The 22,653-nt window shown below is 38.0% G+C and overlaps 2 protein-coding genes across 18 annotated transcripts in view; both read right to left on the minus strand.

Moving 5' to 3' along the window:
* sls (sallimus) overlaps positions 1–477 on the minus strand; it is a 277,774-nt gene extending 277,297 nt beyond the window's left edge. For all 17 annotated transcript variants that reach the window (XR_011899246.1, XR_011899249.1, XR_011899248.1 and 14 more), the window contains exon 1: positions 114–477. Coding sequence is in view for 13 of the 17 variants with exons in the window: in XM_072296789.1 (XP_072152890.1) it covers positions 114–477 (364 nt within the window). In the remaining 4 variants the exon portion in view is untranslated. The remainder of the gene's footprint in view (positions 1–113) is intronic.
* zormin overlaps positions 477–22,653 on the minus strand; it is a 124,622-nt gene continuing 102,445 nt past the window's right edge. The window contains exons 8-14 of the mRNA XM_072296797.1: positions 11,019–11,221; positions 9,156–9,408; positions 8,277–8,477; positions 7,614–7,817; positions 6,461–6,600; positions 2,826–5,813; positions 477–1,130 (exon numbers count right to left, since the gene is read on the minus strand). Coding sequence (XP_072152898.1) covers positions 477–1,130; positions 2,826–5,813; positions 6,461–6,600; positions 7,614–7,817; positions 8,277–8,477; positions 9,156–9,408; positions 11,019–11,221 — 4,643 coding nt within the window. The remainder of the gene's footprint in view (positions 1,131–2,825; positions 5,814–6,460; positions 6,601–7,613; positions 7,818–8,276; positions 8,478–9,155; positions 9,409–11,018; positions 11,222–22,653) is intronic.

Here is a 22,653-nt window from a genome sequence, read left to right on the forward strand (position 1 = left end):
TGAAACAAAAACTTGTTTAACGCAGAGCTCAGAGCCTAAGATTTCAGAACAGTTTGCAATTGCGCTTAAGAACCTTGTAAATATTCATGAAATGAATTTTGAAAAATACTTACTAGACACAGAATTGGTGGTTGGTGATCCAGCAAGAACAAATTCTGGTGGCTCTCCTGGCTGCAAGGTAATATCATTGCTACTTTCAAACCGTTTTCTCATCTGCTCTACCCGCTCCAAACGCTTTTGTTCAGCCATGTAGCTATTTGAATCAAAAGGTATGCTATGCTGAGATACAGTGCTCTGAGATCGCGACTCGCTTCCATGGTCATAACTATAGGTTTTTGTTGTTTTTTCTACATTCACTATGTGCTTGCTAGTTTCTGTTGATTCAGTATAACTTACTGTTGATGATTCTGTGGGTGCAAGTTTTGAACTTCCGATATAGGTTGGTGTGGTTTTGGTCGGAGACTTGGGCTTCACCATCAGTAATGAATTAGGTCTAGACTGTGTTTGTGAAAATGCTTGTGTTTGATACGAGTGGTTTGATGATTTTGATGCATTTGCTGATACGTTGACTGCGCTTGGTGAGACTGATTTTGATATGTTGACTGCACTTGGTGAGACTGATTCTGATATGTTGACTGCGCTTGGTGAGACTGATTTTGATACGTTGGCTGAGAGGCAAAAGTCTGATATGAATTGCTGGGAGAAGATTGAGGAAAAGACTTCTGCATCTTTGTTGGCGACAAGATTTCTTTTAGTTTAACAGGGGTTGTTGATTTTTCAGGTTCAAACTTGGATCGTGGAGAATCTTCAAAGTTAAGCGGAGGAAGGACATTATTTTCATACTTTTTCCGCCTTGAAACTGGTGTTAAGTTCGGGCGAACAGGTCGGTATGAAATGTCTTCAGAGTCTGAGTCATGAGGTTTCCAAATCGGAGGTATCCGCACGGATTCATAGTCTGTTCCATATTCACTTTGGCGGAAATCTCCTTTGATAAATTTGGATGGACTGGCAGGTGGAGGCACGATTTGTTTTCTAGCAGGTTTAGCTGGCTCTGGTTGGAAGGGAAATGGCTCTAGATTCAAGTCTTGCAGTTTGACGGTTCTTTCTTCAGGCTTGAATGAGGTAGCTCCCTGAAAAAGAAATAAAATTGGTCATTTTTATTGTAATTTAAGTTAGGTATCATTACTGGGTTAAAGATTGTAGAGGTAACAAATAAAGCACAAAAGAAAACAATTTGTACAAAGGGGAAAGGAGAGCCTCAAAGACCATGTAAAATTCATGGAAAAAATGGAGAGTAATAATTTAAAACTATATAGAAGTTTCTTTTTATTATTACTATTTCTTGCACGTGTCATGATAATGCGCATGTGCTTCATTTTTTTCATGCCAGTTTACGATCTAAAGCTCCTAAAGTTAATTAATTTTTTAAAAACTTATTGGGTGATTGATATTTACTCCAATTATGAACGCAGTAGATCATACAGAATGAGAAAATAGGAATTTTTGACAGAGAAAAAAAAACTGAAAACATTTGCTCCAAAAGAACCAGTCTAACTAGTAAAAAAAAATTACAAATGTTTCCATAGTTCAACAAATATAAATAAATTTAAAACAACTCAATTACCAGGGGGGGGGGGGAGAACTGGTGATATTTTGACCATCAATAAGCATCAAGTGTAGTTGGCTTACGGCAAAAGAAACGGAATACAGCAGGAAAATAAAATAAATGAAGAAATAAAATAAAATACAGGGTAAAAATGAAAAAGAAAAAAAAAATTGGGAAAATAGGACAAAGAGCACAGCAATCAATATACACATCTGTAGAGCAGTAGTCATTGTTCGGCTGAATATTTTGGACGGCATCCGTTAGAAAAAGCAACAGATAAATATGTATAGATTACTATCAAAACAACCGCAGGAAATTGAGAGGGAAAATAATTGAAGAGTATATATCAACGGTAAAACTCCCAAACAACATATCTCGTTTGTGGTGTTTTAAAATCTCCGCTCCTATTTCATTTATTCAAAGGAGAAGAAATCAACATAATTATTTTGAGTTTTCACAGAATTTCCCTTGCAGAAAGAGGGAATAATCACAACAGGTTTTAGGAATTACCATTGAATAGTGTTCAATAAAAAATAAAGTATGTATGATGGAAAGTCTGCAAATTTGTAAACCTAGATACTTGGTTCGGAAGTTTCACCATCGATATGTACATCCTTGAAGAAGCAGAAGCAGAAAAAGGGATATCATTGGCAAGGAAAAGCCAAAACTTTCCGTTATTGAACACAAGCAAATCTCTAAAGAAATCTCGAGGGTATGGATGAGATTCACATATGACTAATAATTCATGAGAAAAAAAAAAAAAAAAAAAAAAAATTATTTAGGTAATTATTTTGATTAACGCTAAACTCCTTTCACAAATAAAGAATTTAATTAATTTTTAAACATCTGTCACACCCACAACAAGAAAAAGCATGTAAACTATTTTGTAAAATAGGTTTCATTAAAAAAAAATGAAATACTATACATTATGGATTCGTTTGATGAACATGAAGGAGATGATGAATTTTAAAAAGCAGTTCTAAGAAAATCAGTAATGCAATTGAAATTTGGATTTATACGCCAATCGCACTCGATTAAAATTCAAACAAATGAAGGAGTGGCTTTATGAGGAACGCAGGAGCTATCTCTGATGTTTATCAAAAGCAATTTTTGAAACAAAACAAATTACACTCAGCTTTACACTTTCGATTAGTGAAAATATTAACTGCAGGATTAAAACACTCTAAAACATCATTCTCGGTGTTTGAAACAGGCTAACCTTCTTGTAAGCTTTTGTGGAAGCGGGCAAAGTTGCATACTTTCTTTGCTGCCAATTTGATTCAGAAAAGTTTGACTGCTTCAACAAATGTCTTGGCTCATCAGTATCAGCCATGTAGCCATCCGATTGGAACGACTTCTTCGGTTTCGTCTCCACTTTTGTCGTGCTGGAGAAGGTGTTGCAATACTCAGGTGGAGAAGACGGCTGAAGTGAGTTAGGCAGTGCACCTGAATACTGTGTTGAACTAGACTTATACATTTGCTCTGAATACATCTCCGCATAACTGTCCATATGGCAAGACACAGGTCTCAGCTGCCGCGATGTGGCCGAGTACGAAAACTGGTTCGGAGGGATCTCTACAGACAATGGTCTCTTAGTGTGAGCAATCCATGGTGGAGCTACTTTCTGGTCATGGGTTTCACTGAATCTTGACTCCTGATAGGACGAATGGACATTTTCTTTCTGACTTTCTGCTGTTTCTTTGGAGCTTGGTGGCGGAGGTATGGTGCGCACAGCCCCTAGCAAACATTTGCTGGGACCTTTCTCTATGTCTTTTTCAAGTCCTTCTTCAATAACCTCTACATAAGATTGTCGTCGCAGGTTTTGCGGTGGCTCAGCATATGCTAACACTGGAGGAGGGCCAGGTTCTAAGTGTAACGCTTCCAAAGAGACTTCTGTCACTGGAGGCTGGAACATTTTCACAGGTTTAGGGGTAAATTTTTTTGGAACGTAGTCTGGTTCAGAGGGCTTGCCTGGAGGCCAAGATTTCTTTGCCTCAGAGGGTTTCAGAATCTTCTCTTCCACCACAGCAGGAGACTGGCTATGGAAAGGTTGGAATGCAGACTGTGGTGTTGGCTCCGTATGCTGAATGGTTTGATTTGTAGATCCTGAGGAATTGTAAGTTGTGGACGAACTGTACGATGAGTAGGAAGACATCATTTCTCTTTTTTCTGATGTAAATGAGGGCGTAACTGACTTGGCTCTTAAACTAAAGGCCGGTTTTCCCACAGACTTTGTTTGCTCACTGCAAAAACTTTTTGATTCGGCCCGGTAACCACCTGGTATTGCTTCGCAAGTCGAAGACTGTTCGACAACTCGATTAGACCATGGCGCTGTGACTTCCTCTTGCGGTGACTTGGCAGGAGGCCAGGTTTTCTTCAACGGTTTAGTCTGGATGGGGGTTTTGGTCTCATATGGTAATGGCTTTGGGAACACGGGCGAGGTTGGCTTAAGTGGAGCAGCACTGTGGGGCCGAGACCATAATTTCTCCATAGCAACACCCTCTGCAGATGGACGTGGCGAAACGGCTCTTTTCAACTCTGATCCATACCAAGATGCAGACATCTGCGATGACACGAAGGAAGGAATGGGAGAGGAAACTCTCTGAGACTGAGGACTAAGAAATGCAGGTGGAGGAGATGCCGCGCGGGGCTGAGGACTGAAGTATGAAGGGGCTGGGGCAGCAGACTTGAAGGGCTGCGGGCTTGCATTAGCAAGATTAGAGAAGGGAGCCACTTTCGTTGGACTTAGATACGGGGAAGAGGCTCTTTTGACGGGTGATGGAGTTCTTTTAACAGGTGACGGTGTTCGTTTGATGGGTGAAGCGGGCCTCATGATAGGTTCTCCAAGGACTGTTGAACTCTCTTCCTTATGTTTACTAGACCATAATTTTTCCATTGAGATACCTTCTGCGGATGGTCTGGGTGATGAGGGCCTCAGAGTGATGTTTTCTGCTTGGGGCCGTAGAATTGGTAAATGATCTTTAACTTTCTGATCTACATTCGGGAATGGCGCAGGCTGAGTTTGTTGCAAAAATGTTGCATCTTGACTGCCACTGAACTCCACTTTCTTCTTCACAAACGCCTCTTCTATTACCTCTTTCCTCTCTTCCGTTTTAAACGATTTCGGGGGCACATTTTCAGAGAAAGGAGTGGTTTGATATGCTGATGTACTTTGATGGCTTGGGGAACTCTGATACGCAGGAGTGCTTTGGTATGCTGGGGGACTCTGATAAGCTGCGGTGCTTTGGAAGGCAGAGCTACTCTGGTATGCTGGTGGACTCTGATAAGCAGAGGTATTTTGGTATGCTAATGTACTCTGGTAAGTTGGAGGGTTCTGATAAGTAGGTGTCTTCTGATAAGCTGACGCTTGCACTGATTTCTGTTCCACTCGTTCTGAAAACTTTTGCTGTAGCTCTGAGCTATTTTTCCTGCTGATTGTTGGAAAAATCTTTACACCACCAGATGGAATTTCAATTGGAGATAGCTCCCTCTGCGACTCTTCAATTTTCCGCACTCGGCTCAGCATATCTGGTTTGGGTCTTGGAGCAGTGACTTTTGGAATGTATCCTATTTCTGGAGGTGGCCCAGGTTCTAACTTCAGCTCCTGCGGGAAAGGCTCGATGGTCTTTGTCTGTTTCATAAATGATGAGCTAGACTCAGAAAAACTTTCATAACTTTTATTTACGTACGGCGATGGTAAGCTCGTTAAAACCGGTACACTACTACTGAAGGAGGGTTTCGGAGTTTCTTTGACCGGTTCTGAAAATGAACTAAAACTTTTAGTGCTTGACTCGTATTTTTCTTGAGAGCTCCCAGTTTCATTCTCTTTGATTATATTCTTGAAAAAGTCTAACGCACTACGTTTCGTAATGGATTGGTCTTCAATCGTTGTCTCCTCTGTGGCGTTGGAACTTGTTGTCATGAAGTCTGGTTTCTCGATTGGTTTATGTTCTACAGCCGTGGTGAACATTGGAGTGGGTTCAATCGGTTTGGAGGGAGAGGTAAATTGAGCTAGAGGCTGAGATTCATTGCTAAGTTTGATTACAACCTGTTTGTCTCTTTTGACCGTCTCAGAAACGAAGACAGATTCTGACAAAGCAGATGAGGATTTTGATTCTTCATGAAATTGTGATATACTTTGCGTGGGATGAGAGTTGCTGTTTTGCCATGTTGATTGCATAGTACTGCTGGGTGCGGACCAGTCACCCTAATTAAATAATAGAGAATTAGAGAGAATGAGATAAGTTGAACATCCTTTTCTATTGTAGAAAAGAAGGTAATATAAGAAAAATTAAAAATTACAAAAGTACCTGCAATGATTTAAAAGACTTGTCTTTTGAAGAAAAGGACGAGAAAAAGAGCGAAACAAAAACTAAAAACTAGTAGGGGAAGAGAGAAAAAGAAGATTATAGATGATAACATTTAAAGATTAAAAATCTGCGTTTAGAGCAGTAAATAAAGCGACTAGCCTCAGGGGCAGCAATGTGATCAGACTAAACATGAATGACGAACATAATTAAATTGAGAGATACGTTGTTTGCACTTGAGGCAAGTTCCTCAGGGAAAGTTTAGGAAAATTTACAAATATAAAGTCTCGAAATTTTCAAAATTCATTAATTCCTTTGCCTCATTTTACACAGACATACGTTTCCACATATCAAAAAATAAGTCAGTGTAAAATAAGGAGGGGGTTTATCGAGTTTTGAAAATTTCGAGACTTTATGTGTATTTACAACAATGCTCTTCGTTTATAATTTAATTCTCTTTGCCATTATTTCAGCATAAGTAGATTTTTATTTGGTTGAAGAGAAACTGGAAAACATATTATAAATGCCACATCTTATAATTACTTACCGATAATTTGGTTTCAATGACAGTTTCATTTGGTGCAGATGAAGGTGGTGGCTCAAAGACATACACTGAAGCAGAGCTACTAGATTCGCCGGCTTCATTCTTTGTCTTCACTGTGTATTGGCCTCCGTGTGAAAAAGACACTGTTTGCAGATGAATGAAAAGCACAAATCAGAGAAATAAGAAGCACTGGTATTCTCTACATAATATTCCAAGATTCAATTAATCATAAAAAAAGAAGAAACTCATTACTGCGACCACAATTAAGGGGCTTAAAGGACAAGGCGCATCAGTGTAGTTTTTGAAAAAAATGAGCTATTCATAACTCAACTAAAACTAGCTTAAAAGCATATTCTGTGAAAAATTTACCACTCGAAATCCAACTTTGAAGCATCAAAAAGTGAGCTTAAACTTCCTTTCTGTTGTAAGGCTCCATGTAATTTTGAAACTTTAAACACATATTTCTTGAAATAGCAAAAACTGCACTTATGAGCCTTGTACTCCAAGCCCCTCAATTGAATTTCAAATCCAAGGGTGTAAAAATAAACATTTTAGGATCAAATTAGTATTTATACATTAAATAGAAAACTGAGATACGTCAGAAATTCTGCAATTCAGAGAGTTTGGTGCAATTGTACTTATTTTTTTAAATAAATTTGTTTACATCCACAGTTCAGGTTATTACCATTGAAAAATTGAAAGTCACACTCATACATTGGTATTGAAATTCCTGAATCTTATCTTCTAGATCTCAATTAGATACAGGGTTTTAGAATCTCCTCTCCTATTTCATTGCTGTAATTAGGAAATAAGCAAAATTATTTCTTAGAATTTTCAAGGAGTTTTTTACACCCATAGAGGGGAAATCCCAGAAGTTTTCAAGAAATGGCATAAAATGATCTTAAACTAAAATTATGAGATATAACAGGTAGTCTGCAATGCCACAAACCCAAATAAATCCTCTGAGAATCTCACTGTCAATATAGAAATTTACCGGAAATCTTAATGAAGCTGAAAGAACAATTCAATTGTTCACAAGAAAGATTTTTATATTGTAGACAAAGGATCTTTTAATTTTTTATTTTCCCAAATGATTCAAATTCTGCTGCCAGAAATAATCATAACTGCATATTTGTAATATCTTGCCATTGCTTACCTTTATCAATGATTAGAGCATGGGAATTTCCCTGGCTTCGAAAACGGAACATTCCAGATGATTTTGGGATTTCAAGATTGTCTTTGTACCACGTCACTGTTGGTTCTGGCTGTCCCGTCACCTCCACCTCCAAAATGACTCTTTCATTTGTTGGTACTGTTTGAGATTGTAATCGGCGACCGATTATTGGCGAAAATACATTCTCTGGAAATGAAGCAGAAGAGGTGAAAATTCTACAGGATTATACAAGGTGATAGAAAGGAATATTCAAAGGAAAAAAGCCTTTGCTAAAAACTAGGTAATTCAAGTTTTATGGCTGGCGTCATCGAAGTGCATAAATATATCAACTTAAAGTTAAAAAAAAAAAAAAAAAAAAAAAAAAAAAAAAAACAAGCCAAACCAAAATAAGTATGTAATGTGCCTAACAATGTTTCTAAGAAGCCACAAATGCTGATTACATTTGTGGCTTCTCAGGATTAATTGATGCTGGTTCCCATAGACTGGTAAGGCAGTTGACGTGTTAATGGGTGCCACAGGTATAACCTTTTCTACTATTTATTGATCAGTGAATACGTGCCAGGTACTAGACAAAACCTTACTTGAGTACAGCACAATTTAATCATATAAAATTCAACAAAAATAAAGAAAAGAGAGTTTACGTACTTTTCACAACAATATCAGCAGTACAGGTTGCAGAGCCGAGATCATTTTCTGCTTTGCATGTGTAACGCCCTGCATCTTGAAGGTTGACATCACTGATTTCCAATGATGCTTTGTTTAAAGACCAGCTGATCGTGAGTTTACCTGGGATTGGGTACACTTCCACACCATTTTTACTCCAACTAATGTTTGGTGAGGGGAATCCTTAACAAAATTAGAAAACATTAAGAGAAATTGAAAAAAAAAATACAAAAATACAAAAATTGTTGGTTTGGTTAATTCTTGTCATGTTTGCCAATATTGAAGTTGCACAAACAAAAATACGATTTGATTGTCCTGCATATTGAAGTTAATGTTGATAGAAAATAGTGTAAGTCTGTCTTGGGAGATTAGAAAACTACTGAATCGTTTAAAACGAAAATTTCTCGAACTAAAGCTTTCACTGATGAGATCCTTAGAACAGATAATCTCCAATTTTCAATCCATTCCTTACAAATTTTTCTCATTCACTACATTACTAGGTGCTTGCAATATATGGGTGCATTAAAACTCTTATAGATGGTTCGTTGACAAAAAAACAACAAACAAACAAACAAAGAAAAAAAAGGGAGAAGGAGGAGAAGAAGAAAGCGAACACACTAACCCAAAATTTTCTTCTTGACGGACGAAACAGTTACACACCAAGTAAATTTGATGGTTTTTGTTTCGGAGGGAAACTATACCTTGTGGGAGTAGCTTAAATGTTGCTACCAATTTTTCCAGTTTTGACATTAGAAGCTTCAATTACATATCTAAGTTAGCTCCTGTTGTATTAATTTTAAAATTTATGTAAACAATAATTATACTAAAAATAAGGAACAGTAAGGCATGACATCCACTTACCATCGATGATTCCTTCCAAGGCAACATTAGATCCTTGATCTACAATTTTTCCCATCAGCGTGGAAACAAACCTGGGTGCTGTTTGTTTGCGAATGGGTTTCGGAAAACTTAGTGCATTGGGGAGATTTGTATTCGATTGATAGCTTTCATGTTTTTCGAGGATGCCACCAAAATTTGATGAGCTCTTGGTGCTTTGATGATGTGATTCTTTTCCATTTATATTTTGGTATTCTTCAGTTTCTAATGATTCCATCTATTGATAAAAACAAGACCATAAGATTAAAACGAAAATAAAAATTTTCCATAATTATACCTTTCAATGGTATTCACTACAACAAGTTTAACTCAAGAAGATTAATACATATCTCAATGTTTCGAATACTTGTGGCCAGCTGAGTATTAAGGAGACCTTGTTTTCTCATACGATGGGGATGAGGAAAGTGGTTGCAGTAAACAAAATAAATTCCCGCTTCCAAAAAGAAGGGGAAGACTATGAGGTTTCCAATGTAACAGTAAGAGTCAAAGCTGCTATTGTAGAATGGTGGTATTTTTACTCAAAGTAAATGAATAAATAAAAGGACAAGAAAAATTAAGAGAAACTGGAATGACAGTCACTGAACCAGTTGAAGGAAATGGATGTTTGACTCATTGTTCAATCCACAGTGGATTACAAAATAAAGGTGAAAATATAATGAGAGAGATGACAACAAAGCACCGTTTTTGAAAACAAAAGTGGCTGAGAGCAGTCTCAAAGCTCCTTGTGACAACGTTCTCTACTGCACATGGTTGACACCTTTCCAAGGTCGATGACTTCAGACTGTCATTACTAAATGTCACTCTGTCTGAAACTGAAATTAAGCCAGCAGGCTAGACTCAGGACCCAGGACTCTAGGCTTGGAAGATTTATGAGCTGCTAAACTTCAACTCATTTAAAACTTCCCAGTATTCAACACTATTTTCTTAGGTCGTGGAATGAGTCCCTCTGACTGAAGGCTTAGATTGTGACTCACACGCACTTTTAAATACTTGAACACCTTACGAGGTTGTTGGGTTCTTTTCTAAGGACCAATAACAGTAAAGAGTAATTTTTTTTGGGGTGTTTAACATCTATTTGAGAAAACTGACACAGTTCCCATTACACTGGTGTAATACTTAAAAAACATTTGAGGTTGAAGGGGTTAAAAAATGGTATTCTTGATTTTGGATATTATGAGTTTTTCAGTATAACCAAGCTAAACAAAAGAAAAAAGAGGGCTTGAAAAAATACAAAAAAAAAGAAGAAAAAAATGAAGGAATCAGTTTGCACACGTTTATAGAAGAAAGTCATTCAGTCTCCTACAATTTATATTTTAATTAAAACTCATAGCTGAGTAAAATATTTTTCTTTCCCTAGAAGATCTCTGTACAAAGAAATTTGATTGATATAAACTGGAATATACAACTAACTAAATTGATATAAAGTTTGTCATTTCTCCACCAAATACAAATCTAAAAATCCCACGATAACAAAATTTTCAGTTACATTGTATTTGAAAAAATTCTCTTAAAATGAGAAACTTGAAATGAAGGGATCATTTAGCTGCGATAGGGCAGGATTGACACAGCAAAATTATTGTAGAGGCTGTCTGCCCATTACTTATATTCAGAGACATTCACTCACTTTATATCAGATGGTAAAGAGGATTTTGGCTGAGACTACTGAGGCTTGAAATAAAAGCCTCACCCTGAAAAATGAGTGATCGCTCACAGGACTCATGAGTTTTCGGAGTTATATTTGACCATCATATTAATGGTAACATTAAAACAGATTTGAAAAGCTTAAGGTGCAGTTAATAAAGGGCAAAAAGGTAACAAGACACTTACAGTGAGTGGAGGCTGACTTCCGGACTGTTTCATACCACTTTCACTGAGAGACTTAAAACTTTGGATCTGTTGGGTCGGAGCACAGCCGTCGATCGATGATGATTCCGAGAAGAGCGAACGTTTCATTTCATAAGAATAGGACTCTGAGGATGTGTCCATTGTTTGGCCTGGGGCCGGAAACAATTCCAGCCTTCTTCCGATATCTGCAGACAAAATATTTCAAATTATAACAAGGTAAAAAAGGGATTTGTAAAAGATCACTGAGAAAAGACATAAGGTGTTCAGTCAGAAAAAAATAAAAATATGAAAACACAAATGAGCGATTATTTGTAGAGTAGTAGAACACTTTACATGAGAGAAAAAAAAATGGAAATTATGGAAAACCAATGGCATCACATGTGAAAAAACCTCACATTTAATAAAAAAAAGAAAAAAAAAAAAGGTAAGAATGTTCCATACAAAGAAGTGGTTTGAACAGATTTTTACCAACCTCTAGGAAAATTCTCTTGATGCAAAGGTCTATGTTTGAGTTGGAATAGAGGATTTTTTGTGTTTGTGCATTAGTTTTCATAAGAAACTTGTCTGTGGTACGTCAATGGTAGTCAATTTTATTGGCAAATAAAAAGTGAAAAATTGCAAATAAAAGCAAAGAAATGGGTCTGTGGTAAGTTTAGAGTCAATTTTAGTGGCAAATAAAAAGTAAAAAAAAATTCATAGGGAAGCTTAAACATTAAGAATAAATAAATAAAAATTTAGAACTGAGAGATGGACTACAGATAAAGAGGCTGATCAAATTGATTGCAACAGAAATTGTAAAAAGTTGATGTGAGGGCAATGGAAAAAAACAGCAAATTCACAAGCAATTGAAAAGAGGGTATGATTTAGAAGGTGATTGTAATAGTTGTAGCTGTTAATGAGAAAAAGTAGAAACCTCAAAGAAAAGGCCTCCATTTGTTTCCCGCAGCACATCATTAAACGTTTTCATCTACTTCTTTGGAACAAATATCTTTCTTGCAAAGAATTAGAGTTATATTCAAGCATCATACAGACAAAACGCAATTTAAATATTTTCAAAATATTATATTTTTTACCAAAAAAAAAAGAAAGAAAGAAATTGAAATATTCATGAAAAAGAGGCAATAGGATAGATAATATTGGGGAAGAATTTGGATTGAATGCCGAAATTTTCTTTCTAATCCAAATTAAACTATAATCCGTCTTCTTGTCCAAATTAGTGATCTATAGTTTCCAGGGATATTAACTTTCTAATCCCACATAATCTGTCAGGAAATTCTGACAGAGTTATCTTCCTATCCCAAAGCACATTAATCTGGGTGCTTTGGTTATAAAATAAACCAATCTTTGTAAAAATCAAAAGAGAGGCGTGTTGATTCTGAGCGTTGAGTATAATGTTTTGACAGAATGACAAGGGATTAATGAGTAGTAAGAAGACACATTAATAGTTCTGTGAGCTTGGTTGAACGTAGTGATACAAACATATTGTTATGAAAAACAACAGACATTAGTAAACACCAAAAGGAATGATTAGAAAAAATAATTTATGTTGGAGACAAAGCTGTACATTAGTGAGGACTCTGAGAAAGATCAAAGAGACTGAAATTTAATACAGGCAAATAACTATAAAAGTGATGGACTTCACAAGTACACAAAAAATGTAAGTTTATAAAAGAAAAAAAGGTCAAAGAGAAGCAGAGAAAAGGGTGTAAAGAAAAATACAATATAGAATTAATGAGACTATATCAACACTTAGAATGGTTGAAAATTATTTCACTATAAATTCAATATATCGCATAGATATAAGTACTGGAGGAAATAGAGGAAGTATCTCACACAATAAAAAAATCACAAATAATTCAATAAGTACAGATACAAATTTAAATGAAAAAAAGAATGAGACAGAGGGGACGAATTGGAAATGAAGAAAATTTAGATTGAGTAAAAAAGCTGGTGTTTTAGAGAGAGGTTAAAGAGACACACCAACACTGAAGTGCGAAGGTAAGCTAAGATGATGAACAAAATCTACGAAATTTAACCTATTCTAGGCAAAAGATTATGAATGATCATTGATCAGATGATAAATTTGTTCTCAGTCTTCTTTCTTTTGAGAGAGAACACTGATAAGAACCACACATGTTTTTCTGAATTGAAACTACTGAAGGACGAATATGTTGAGATAGGTGGTTAGTGAGGGAGTTTAAAACAACAAAAATAGGTAATAAAAACGACCGAGGAAAATAAAAATAAAATAATATTAATGATTCATCTGTACAAAAACCATATTAAAACATAGAAGCGGGATTAGTTTTAGTACTTGAAAATAGTTCAAAGAAAATTGGAGAAAGAATAGACAAGGCTGATGCATGTCCAGAAAAATAGGAATAAAATAAAACAGCGATAAAATATAATAAAAAGAAAAGGACACAGTTACCTGAGGTTAACATGATCAAGTAGGATCAGAATAAGAGAGAGTCAACGGAGAGTAGGTAAAGTGTGAGACTGATAAAAATACACGAGGAATTAGACTCAGGCTATTTTTAGCGCAGACATGATTCTTGCCGTTACTCTGACCTCACAGTTCAAAAACTCGGGAAAATTGGCCCGACGCACCATAAAACATAAACATTCAGGACATGCACGTATGGATCTGCAGTGAAAGTGATAATCACAGAGATACAACCAATTTCAAGTCTTGATTCCTCATTAGCGACTGCTAAATTGCATGCGCAAATGTATGCTAACAGCTTGAGTGTGTGTACATGCGCTTCATGTGACTCAGTTTTAGTTTGCTCTTTTTGGCTCTTTTTATCTTTTGCTTAAACCTCGCTCACTGAAGGTTCATAATTAATGGCACAGTTTCCACTTATTTGGGGATCTGCTGATCATGACAATCGGATTAAAGATTAATGATAATATGTCTAAATATTTTTCAGCAATTTGATTGTAGATTAATACATTCACCATTCACTTTTTTTATATGTGTCACCATCTACACAGCGACAAAATTAAATAATTATCCCTTAAAACTGAAACTGGCTTGAATTCCTTTGTAGCATGAACAGTTTAGGACTAACGACTCAGTTTTAATGGAAAGAAAGTTTAAAAAGAAAAAAAAGAAAAAAAAAAACTGTCATGAGTATTGGTCCTGGATTTATTTTAAATGATATTGGTGTGTATGCAATAGGAGAATTTTTCCTAGCAAATATCTGAGGTTACATAAATAAATCACCAATTGTATTCTAGCTCTCAAGTTTTTAAGTTCTTAAGAGTTGACCTCATATTATTTCTCAAAATATCATACACCTTTCAAAACCAATTTCCAAACCTAAATCTAAAAACAAATTCTAAAGCTACATCCATTTCATGGAGAGAATCTTTTAAAACAGGAGAATTATCATTACTCAGAACTTTAAATACAGAGAAATTTCCATGAGTAACAAACATGTTTTAATAATAATTTTTGTGAACTAATTAAAATTGTTTAAATGGTGACGAAAGTAAAGTAGACTTTATTTCTATCAATGAGTTCTACTAATGATTTATTTTCTCTTGGACTCCTTATAGAATGAGCTGTCTTTGTCTATTTTAGGGAAGATAAAGTTAGGTTGATGAAAAATATGTCGAGAACCATGTACCTTTCAGAATACAACCTTCGCATGGGTCTTACTTTTTCATATGACATTTCTGACTCTTTGATGTGAAGGAACAATTTTACAGGACACCGAAGCCAGTAATACCCGCGACACATAGTTTGTCAAACTCCCTCTGTCTCCAAACAAGCAATGGTCTAATATTTCATCAGCTTTATCAGTTTGAAGTCCTGCCCATGTGGAATTTCGGTTTGAGAAAAATACTCTTTTACTGCAGGTGGATAAGATAAATCTAGCGAAGAGTCAAGGGTATTGGGGGGGGGGGGGGGCGCTATTGATGATATTAATAAAAACCTGCAGGGACTGCGACATTTTCAAATCCGGTGAGATGTTTGAAGGCTCCTTGGAATACGTGTTTCATAATAAACCCTTCCGCTTGTTATAGGTGATTGAGGAACTGATTGTGTAATGGAAATTAATTTTGTCCACGACCTCCCGTTTCGTTAGGAATATACCTGAGAAAATCCTGACTTGATGGATATTAAAATAATCTGATTTTTGTTATCACGCTCGTTTCCTGGTCTCTGAGTGCGCGAGTGATGTCTGCGGGCCTTGGTCTAAGCTTTGTACTGCTGTAGTTACGTATGTATTTATTCGATAGAAAGTTGAAACTTTTCTTCTTTTATTAGCTCAAGGGGGAAGAGGACGTGCTACCTTCGGGAGGGATCCGCTCCAAAAACCCCATAATCACGCCACAGTGTCGTGAATGTTCAACGTGAGGCAACTCCAATTATAAATTAGGATTGAAAAGCTATTTAAGTTGACGGCAAGTTGATGAGGATTTTTCATTTCCGAAATGAAGGCCCCTCTTTCTGAGGCTATTTTGAAATTCCCGCTCGCTGACAGACATCAAAAGCGGAAGGGGGTTTACTGGCGTCCTTTCAGATAACAGAAAAATGCGCAGCTTCATCGAAAAGTCCAACTGCAATATTATTTCTCAAAAGGACATTACAGAGTTCTACGCTCGACTGCAGGAATACTCTTCGCATTGCGCAAAACACAATGCGGGCGGTGGTCGGCGCGAAACGAATACTAGCGCCTACGAGAGTGCGGGAATACTTCACGCATTGCGCCTAGCACAGCGTGGTCGCTGGTCGGCTCGAGGGGCGTATTAGCGCCTACAAGACTGTGGGAATACTTCACGCATTGCGTGTTCAGTACAGTGCGCGCTTTAAAGATAGTCGATCAGCAAAAGACGGACGAGCTTCGACGTCAATGACTCAATATACTAAGATACCATTCAGGGGTGCAAAATCTCTTTAATCACTCGATCCTAGGATTCCAAACTCGGGATGGGCACTGTTCGGAAATGGTCTTCCGCGATTAAAACGAGAACCTCTCTATAGCGAAAGAAATCAGCCAGTCCCTTGAGTTCTCGTCATAGAGAGAGGTTACTATATTATCATTCTCTATTCCCTTTTATAATGTCACCTATCAGTAATGCACGAAAAGCGATCAGATAATGCAAATGTGAATGTGTGCATTACTATTTTATGGGTTCAGTTGTGTATGTAAATCAGTAGTGCTTTGACGCAAAAGGAGATGCCGTCGACTTATTCCTCTCTTCTCTTTTAGTTCAGTAGCTCAAGTAACACCGATGGAGAGCGTATATCGATGGCCAAAGTGCAAAACCGCGTATTTCCATTGCGTTGTTTCAAAATGTCCACTTTAAGTTTATTTTTTGGAAGAAAAACAATCCAACTTTATGGCTTGAAATTTATCCTTACGGAATATTTTGTTAACAGAGAAGAAAAACCAAGAAAGCTTTCAAGAAATTACGCTGACTAGTTTTCCAAAGGAAAAATTGAGTCTGATAGGAAATCTGCAACATCGCAAACAGGGATACGTGGTTTCGCACTTTGGAAATCGATATCTGTATTTTTCAGTGTGAGCCTCCCGGAAAATTAAATTTCAGCCGCGAATTCCCGGAAACTTTCCCGTCTCGGGAACAGGAGAAAGTTGTCACGAAATTACGCTGACTGATTTTCCAAAGGAAAAATAAAGCCCGACAATCTGCAACATCGCAAGCAGAGATACGTGGTTTCGCACTTCGGCCACGGATATCTGTATTGTTCTGTGTGAATTTCCGGGAAAACTAGATTTCAGCCAAGAATTCCCGGGAACTTTCCTACCTCGGGAAGAGGAGAAAGTTTTTAAGAAATCACGCTGACTGGTTTCCCAAAAGAAAAATCGAGCCTAACAGGAAATCTGCAACATCGCAAACGAAGATACGAGGTTTCGCACTTTGGTCATATATATGTGTATTTTTCAGTGTGAGTTTCCCCGGAAAATTAGATTTCAGCCGGAACTTCCCTGTCTCGGGAACGAGAGGAAGTTTTCACGAAATTACGCTGACTGGTTTTCCAACAAAAAGATAAAGCCTGACAATCAGCAACATCGCGAACGGAAATACGTGATTTCGTACTTCAGCCATGGATACAAGTATTTTTCTGCAAGAGTTTCCCGGAAAACTGGATTTCAGCCGAGAATTCCCGGGAACTTTCCTGTCTCGGGAACGGGAGAGTGTTTTCAAGAAATTACGCTAACTTGACAGGAAATCTGCAACATCGCAAACAGAAATACGTAGTTTCGCACTTCGGTCATCGATACGTGTATTTTTCTGCGTGAGTTTCCGGGAAAACTGGATTTCAGCCGAGAATTCGCGGGAGCTTTCCCGTGTCGGGAACGGAAAAGTTCCCGGAGCATCTTTTTCTCGGGGCAGAGCGCGAAGCAAGGCGTCACTTCCGCCCCGGGGCCGGGGGTCGTTAATTCCGGCAAATGAGGCGCGGTGTAAGTGCGTGAACCCGAAGTGGGCAAGGCTGCCGGTCCACCTGGGAACTTGAGAAAATCCGCATGGGTTTTAGGGTTACGAGGAGCGATGTGGCAACACCGCTACGAGCGTGACACACCTTAGCACCTGTTCTCGACGCTGTGCGAGTTGCACGAGGGTTGCTAAAAATACCACCCATGTGATTGCATTTCCCGCGTGCGGCGTGGCCAAGCGCTTCATGTCGGAAAAACAAAATACTCGTACTCAATTTCCCAGAATTCTCAAGCGATAGAAAACATTTTCCAATAAGGAACTATAATATTTGACTCATCTTTACGTATCGACATTTTCATGTGCATGAGAAAACTGATGGCACGTAAGTTGTTCATGAACCAAGACAGGAATCTCAGTTCCAAACTGCAAAATGTAGTCCAAATCTTCAATTCAAAGACGTAAAATCAGAATATTAAATAAAAAACACACGATTTAGTGACTCATTCATGTCATGTTAGGAAACAAGTCGTATGAGCCTTCAGACGTTACCATATATCTTCAATAGAAGTCTTTACAGGAAAAATTATGAATTTTCTTTTAAGTTTTCCGACAATTTTAGTCGCGATTTGATCTCAAATATCTAAAACTTCCTGATGTTTGTTAAAATAAAACGTATTTCAATGTGGCATTGGTGCTTGTTTACTACAGACGACATGAATTAGATGTCCTTCTTTTTATTCTGAAGGTAGAGTTTCGACTTCCCAATTGTTTCCATATATATACGAAGAGAGGAGAGGCACATTCGACGGAATCCGTAGAAATCCGTACTAGCTTTTGATCGGTGCAGGATGGCATCGTTCGGTTCGGCGCGAAACCGTGGCATTTTATTGCGGAAAAGTCGCACTTTTCGAACTGCTTATTTCCAGGTTTCTGAGTTACCTTTTCACGTTTTTAATGTGTGCATCATGTTCTACGCGCCATTTGCCTTCAAAAAGACATGTTCGCAAGTCATAATTCGTTCATAGTTTTGTCATCCATTTTTGGGTCGAAATCCATGTATCTACAACCATGAAGAAGGACCTATCGTTTTAAAAATCGGACGGACACGTTTTGAACCTTCTTTCAAGCTGGCCTATTTTTCTCGGTTCGAGTACAGAGGACTTGCGGGTACAAAATGCTGACCGTCACTTGACGCGTTGAAGAATAATTAATACTAAAACAAATGCTGCATTCACATTCGTCTTCAACTTAGAGGGTAGGCAAAACGGCTCCGCTGAGCTGGTTTAGTGGCATGGTATCGACTATCAGACTAAAGTTCTGAGAAAAAGCTTCACTCACTACTCTCATCATGTCGATGGCTACAGTGCGAAACCACGTGACTCCATTGCTGTGTTTTAAAATCTCCAAACCTCGTTTATATTTTCGCGGAGAAACAAAACAACTACATAGCTTGAAATGTCTACTGAATATTCTGTTAATTGAGGGGAAAAATTCAAGGAAGTTTTGAAGACATTTCACTGAAAAAAAAGTATCACAATCTATAATATATGAACCGCGTTTAACGGAAAGGAACCAAGCCACATCAGCTATTTCCAAATTTAACTGGGCAATTTAATTTTTTACGAGAGAACGTTTTTGTGGATTACTTTGAAAATTTTAAGGAATTTGCTTCGTACTACGAGAAAAATTCGCTGAAATTTGCACGAAAATCCGCACAACCGGTTTCATGTAAAAAATTACATTGCCAAATTAAAATTGGCAATAGCTGATGTGGCTTGGTTCCTTTCTGTTTAACGCGGTCCATATACTCCTGGCTGATTTTGGCGCTAGATATAAGAGTAGTTTCACTAGCCAGAGATATGGTTAATCCAACTAAATTTTCGGTAGACTCAACCGTACCTCTGACAACTACTTTTAAATCTGGCGAAATTGTGATTCTTTTTTTCCGTGTAAGTTTCGTAAGTTTTCGGCTGAAGTCTTCAACATCACAAACGGAGACACGTGGTTTCGCACGTTGGCCATCAATATCTCTTTCAACGCGGGATTTTTCAGTCCATTTTCCCCCTACATTCAGTGCTCTTCTTTAAAAGGGTAGACCAGTGCAGGGTATCTGAAATGTACTGGATTTGTGTTGGATTTCCTCTATTGCTGGGGTAAAAAAAAAATTATTTGAATTTTCCTTGTTCGTTGGATAGTTTTGATCGTCAAAAACCTACTAATCCGTACTGCTGATACACTAATCCTAGTGTTTTATCTTCAGTTCGTATTGATATTCGGCACGTGAAATGGAGATGTTGCATGTGTGAGGGATTTGCGATTTGACCATTGATTCTTATGTAAAAGTTCGTGAGAAACACGATGGTGCCACTGGTTTTCTCTGAAAGCATCTCCCAAGCTCAAAAAAAGCTCTCAAGTTGAGGCCAAAATGGAGGGGATATCCCACCCTACCCTGAGAGTCCACCTCTACATCAAAACAAACCCTCCATGCAAAGATAGGGAGCAAATACATTGGCAGGGTTGCCACTTTATTTGGGGACTTCAAAACTGAAAACACGTCATCACTGCTGATGTATTTGCTCCCTATCTTTGCATGGAGAGTTTGTCTTGATGTAGAGGTGGACTCTCAGGGTAGGGTGGGATATCCCCTCCATTTTGGCCTCACTTTGAGAGCTTTTTTTGAGCTTGGGAGTTGATTTCAGAGAAAACCAGTGGCACCATCGGGTTTCTCGCGAACTCTTACATAAGAATCAACAGTCAAATCGCAAATTCCTCACACATGCAACATCTCCATTCCGATTTTCCGAATGTGATTGCTGCCGGCGTGAATCATTGAGCGCACGCAGGATTGCAAGGTGTGCCGGAGCCACGCGGCTGGCGTCGCACGGCGTCGCGACGCCCATCGTGCGAGGGCGGGGGACTCCGACGTTTACAGCGCAACAATTAAGACGCCTTGTTTTCGGTCGCGTGCATGTCATAGCCACCCGTAAATCTTGTCTAGACTCCAAAAAGTTATCTTCCTCCTCCCTGTTATTTTTTATGCGTTCTCGTCGAGCAAAGAAAACTTAGGAATCGTTGTTGCAACGTTTTGAAAAAAATCAACCTGCAAGTACCCACGAATCCTCCAAAAATTGCGATTATGCGTAATTATTTCCGCCTGAGTGCCTGATTTACCAAGAAAATTCGTAATCACACCCGAGTTCTTGCCAAAATCGATATAAAATGTTATAAGACAAAATTCATTCGTCCAAGAGCGTATCGGATCGCAATGAATTAGAAAACTCGCACGTAGCACAAATCGTCGCTTTCTTCCCAAAAGCACGCAACTACATTTCAATGTAGCCAAATTTTGCTTCGCAAATTGCATATTTACCAGGAGAATCTACAATTTCAAAATTAATGATTTCCGATGGTTTTTTCTGGCTTTCATTTCTTTTGAAAAGATATGTCTCATAATTATACATTATTCTTTATAAGTCATTTTTAAATGTGTAATTTTAGTTTTTTTATAAGTACAAAAATATTGCAAAAACTTAACACATTTTCAAAACTTATTTTCCCTTTCACTGGATGTTTCCCTTCGTGTCGAACTGATTCCGGCAAAATACTTCCGCATCATGTTTCAGCGACAGATGAAATGAGGTTTCCTTTCTGCAATCGTGTACTTCTATTACCAAAACAGAAACAAACGAGCAAAAATCTGGCAACATTGCCAAGACTTAGTCTACACAAATTTTCCGTAGGGACACGACACCGCGCTTGAAACTCGTCAATGCGTCAAATTGAATCGTGAGGTTGTGACTACTTATTCATAAGAATATAGTCGTGTTGGTTGCATACGAACGCAGTGGAAGGCGTTTTCCTACTGATGTGAGGCACATGGCGCAGGCTGGAGTAGAGCGGAGTATTTAAAAAGTTTTATTCGAACTACATTAAGAAATAAGGAACTACTACTTCTGCTTAGTCATAGAATCACCTATCGGCATATAGATTAATGGCACATATGTGCTTTCTAAAATGACCCAGAAATATCAGTTCTTTTATTGCAATACGGTGTGTTCTTAATTCAAGCAAAAGCACGTCGACGGCCAAAGTGCGAAACCATGTTTCTCCGTTTGCGACGTAGCAGATTTCCTGTCATACTTTATATTTGCTTTGCAACACTAGCCGACGTAATTTCTTGAAAACTTCCTTGATTTATCTCCTCGGTTAGCAGAATATTCTGTATACATTTCAAGCTATAAAGTTTGCTTTTTTCTATTCCAAAACATGAAATAGGAGCGAAATTTTAAAACACCGCAATGGAGATACATGGTTCCACACTTCAGCCATCGATAAAGGTGCCGTTTAAGCCTGATCAATAAAGCGCAGTTGGTGTCGGGGAATCAGTTACTAAGGAAGTATATTTCACAAAATATTCTTAAAATCAACACAAAACAAGTAACCGTCCACGGGGAAAAGGTCCACAAAAAATTAAAAGTGCATGAGTTACTGATACCCGAGGGCTGATTATTGAAATTGACGGACAAAGCGATAGACAAAGAGGACGTAGGGAATTTCGAACAATCCTATTGATTGAAAAGGGTGGTTGTGATGGACAAATGAGGTAATAAGTGATGGATTGACTGAGGGCATCCGGCAAGAGACCCTACAGTCTGCATGGAGAAAAAAAAAACTTCGTACGCGGGACCCGAAGTTTAGGTCATATGGATCTCTGAAGTTTTCGGATTGAGCATCTGAACACTTTAGGTCCAGCTGCTGAGGTTTGGATCACACATCTGAAACTTCAGTTCTTACATCTGAAGTGCTTCGGTTTTCACATCCGAAAAACTTCGGTTCTCACATCTATGTGAGAACTGAAGTTTCAGATGTGTGATCCGAACCTCGACAGCTAGACCTAAAGAGTTCAGATGCTCAATCCGAAAACTTCAGAGATCCATACGACCTAAACTTCGGGTCCCACGCACGAGGTTTTTTTCTCTGTGTGTTAGTCCATCGTTTTCCCCCTTGGCCTATAAAAACCACCCGTTTCAACCGGACAGGATCGCTCCATACTCCCTATGCCTCTTTTATCTAACGCTATGTCCATCAATTCCAATAATTAGCCCGCAGAGCATTGTGAAATATTATGCGCAAATTTGCCTTGTTATGATGTTAAAGTCAAGCAACGTTTTCCGTCATTAGACGTATTGGATGAGAAACAAGT

This window comes from Bemisia tabaci, chromosome 2, assembly GCF_918797505.1.
Source record: "Bemisia tabaci chromosome 2, PGI_BMITA_v3".
In the NCBI taxonomy this organism is placed as follows: Eukaryota; Metazoa; Arthropoda; class Insecta; order Hemiptera; family Aleyrodidae; genus Bemisia; species Bemisia tabaci.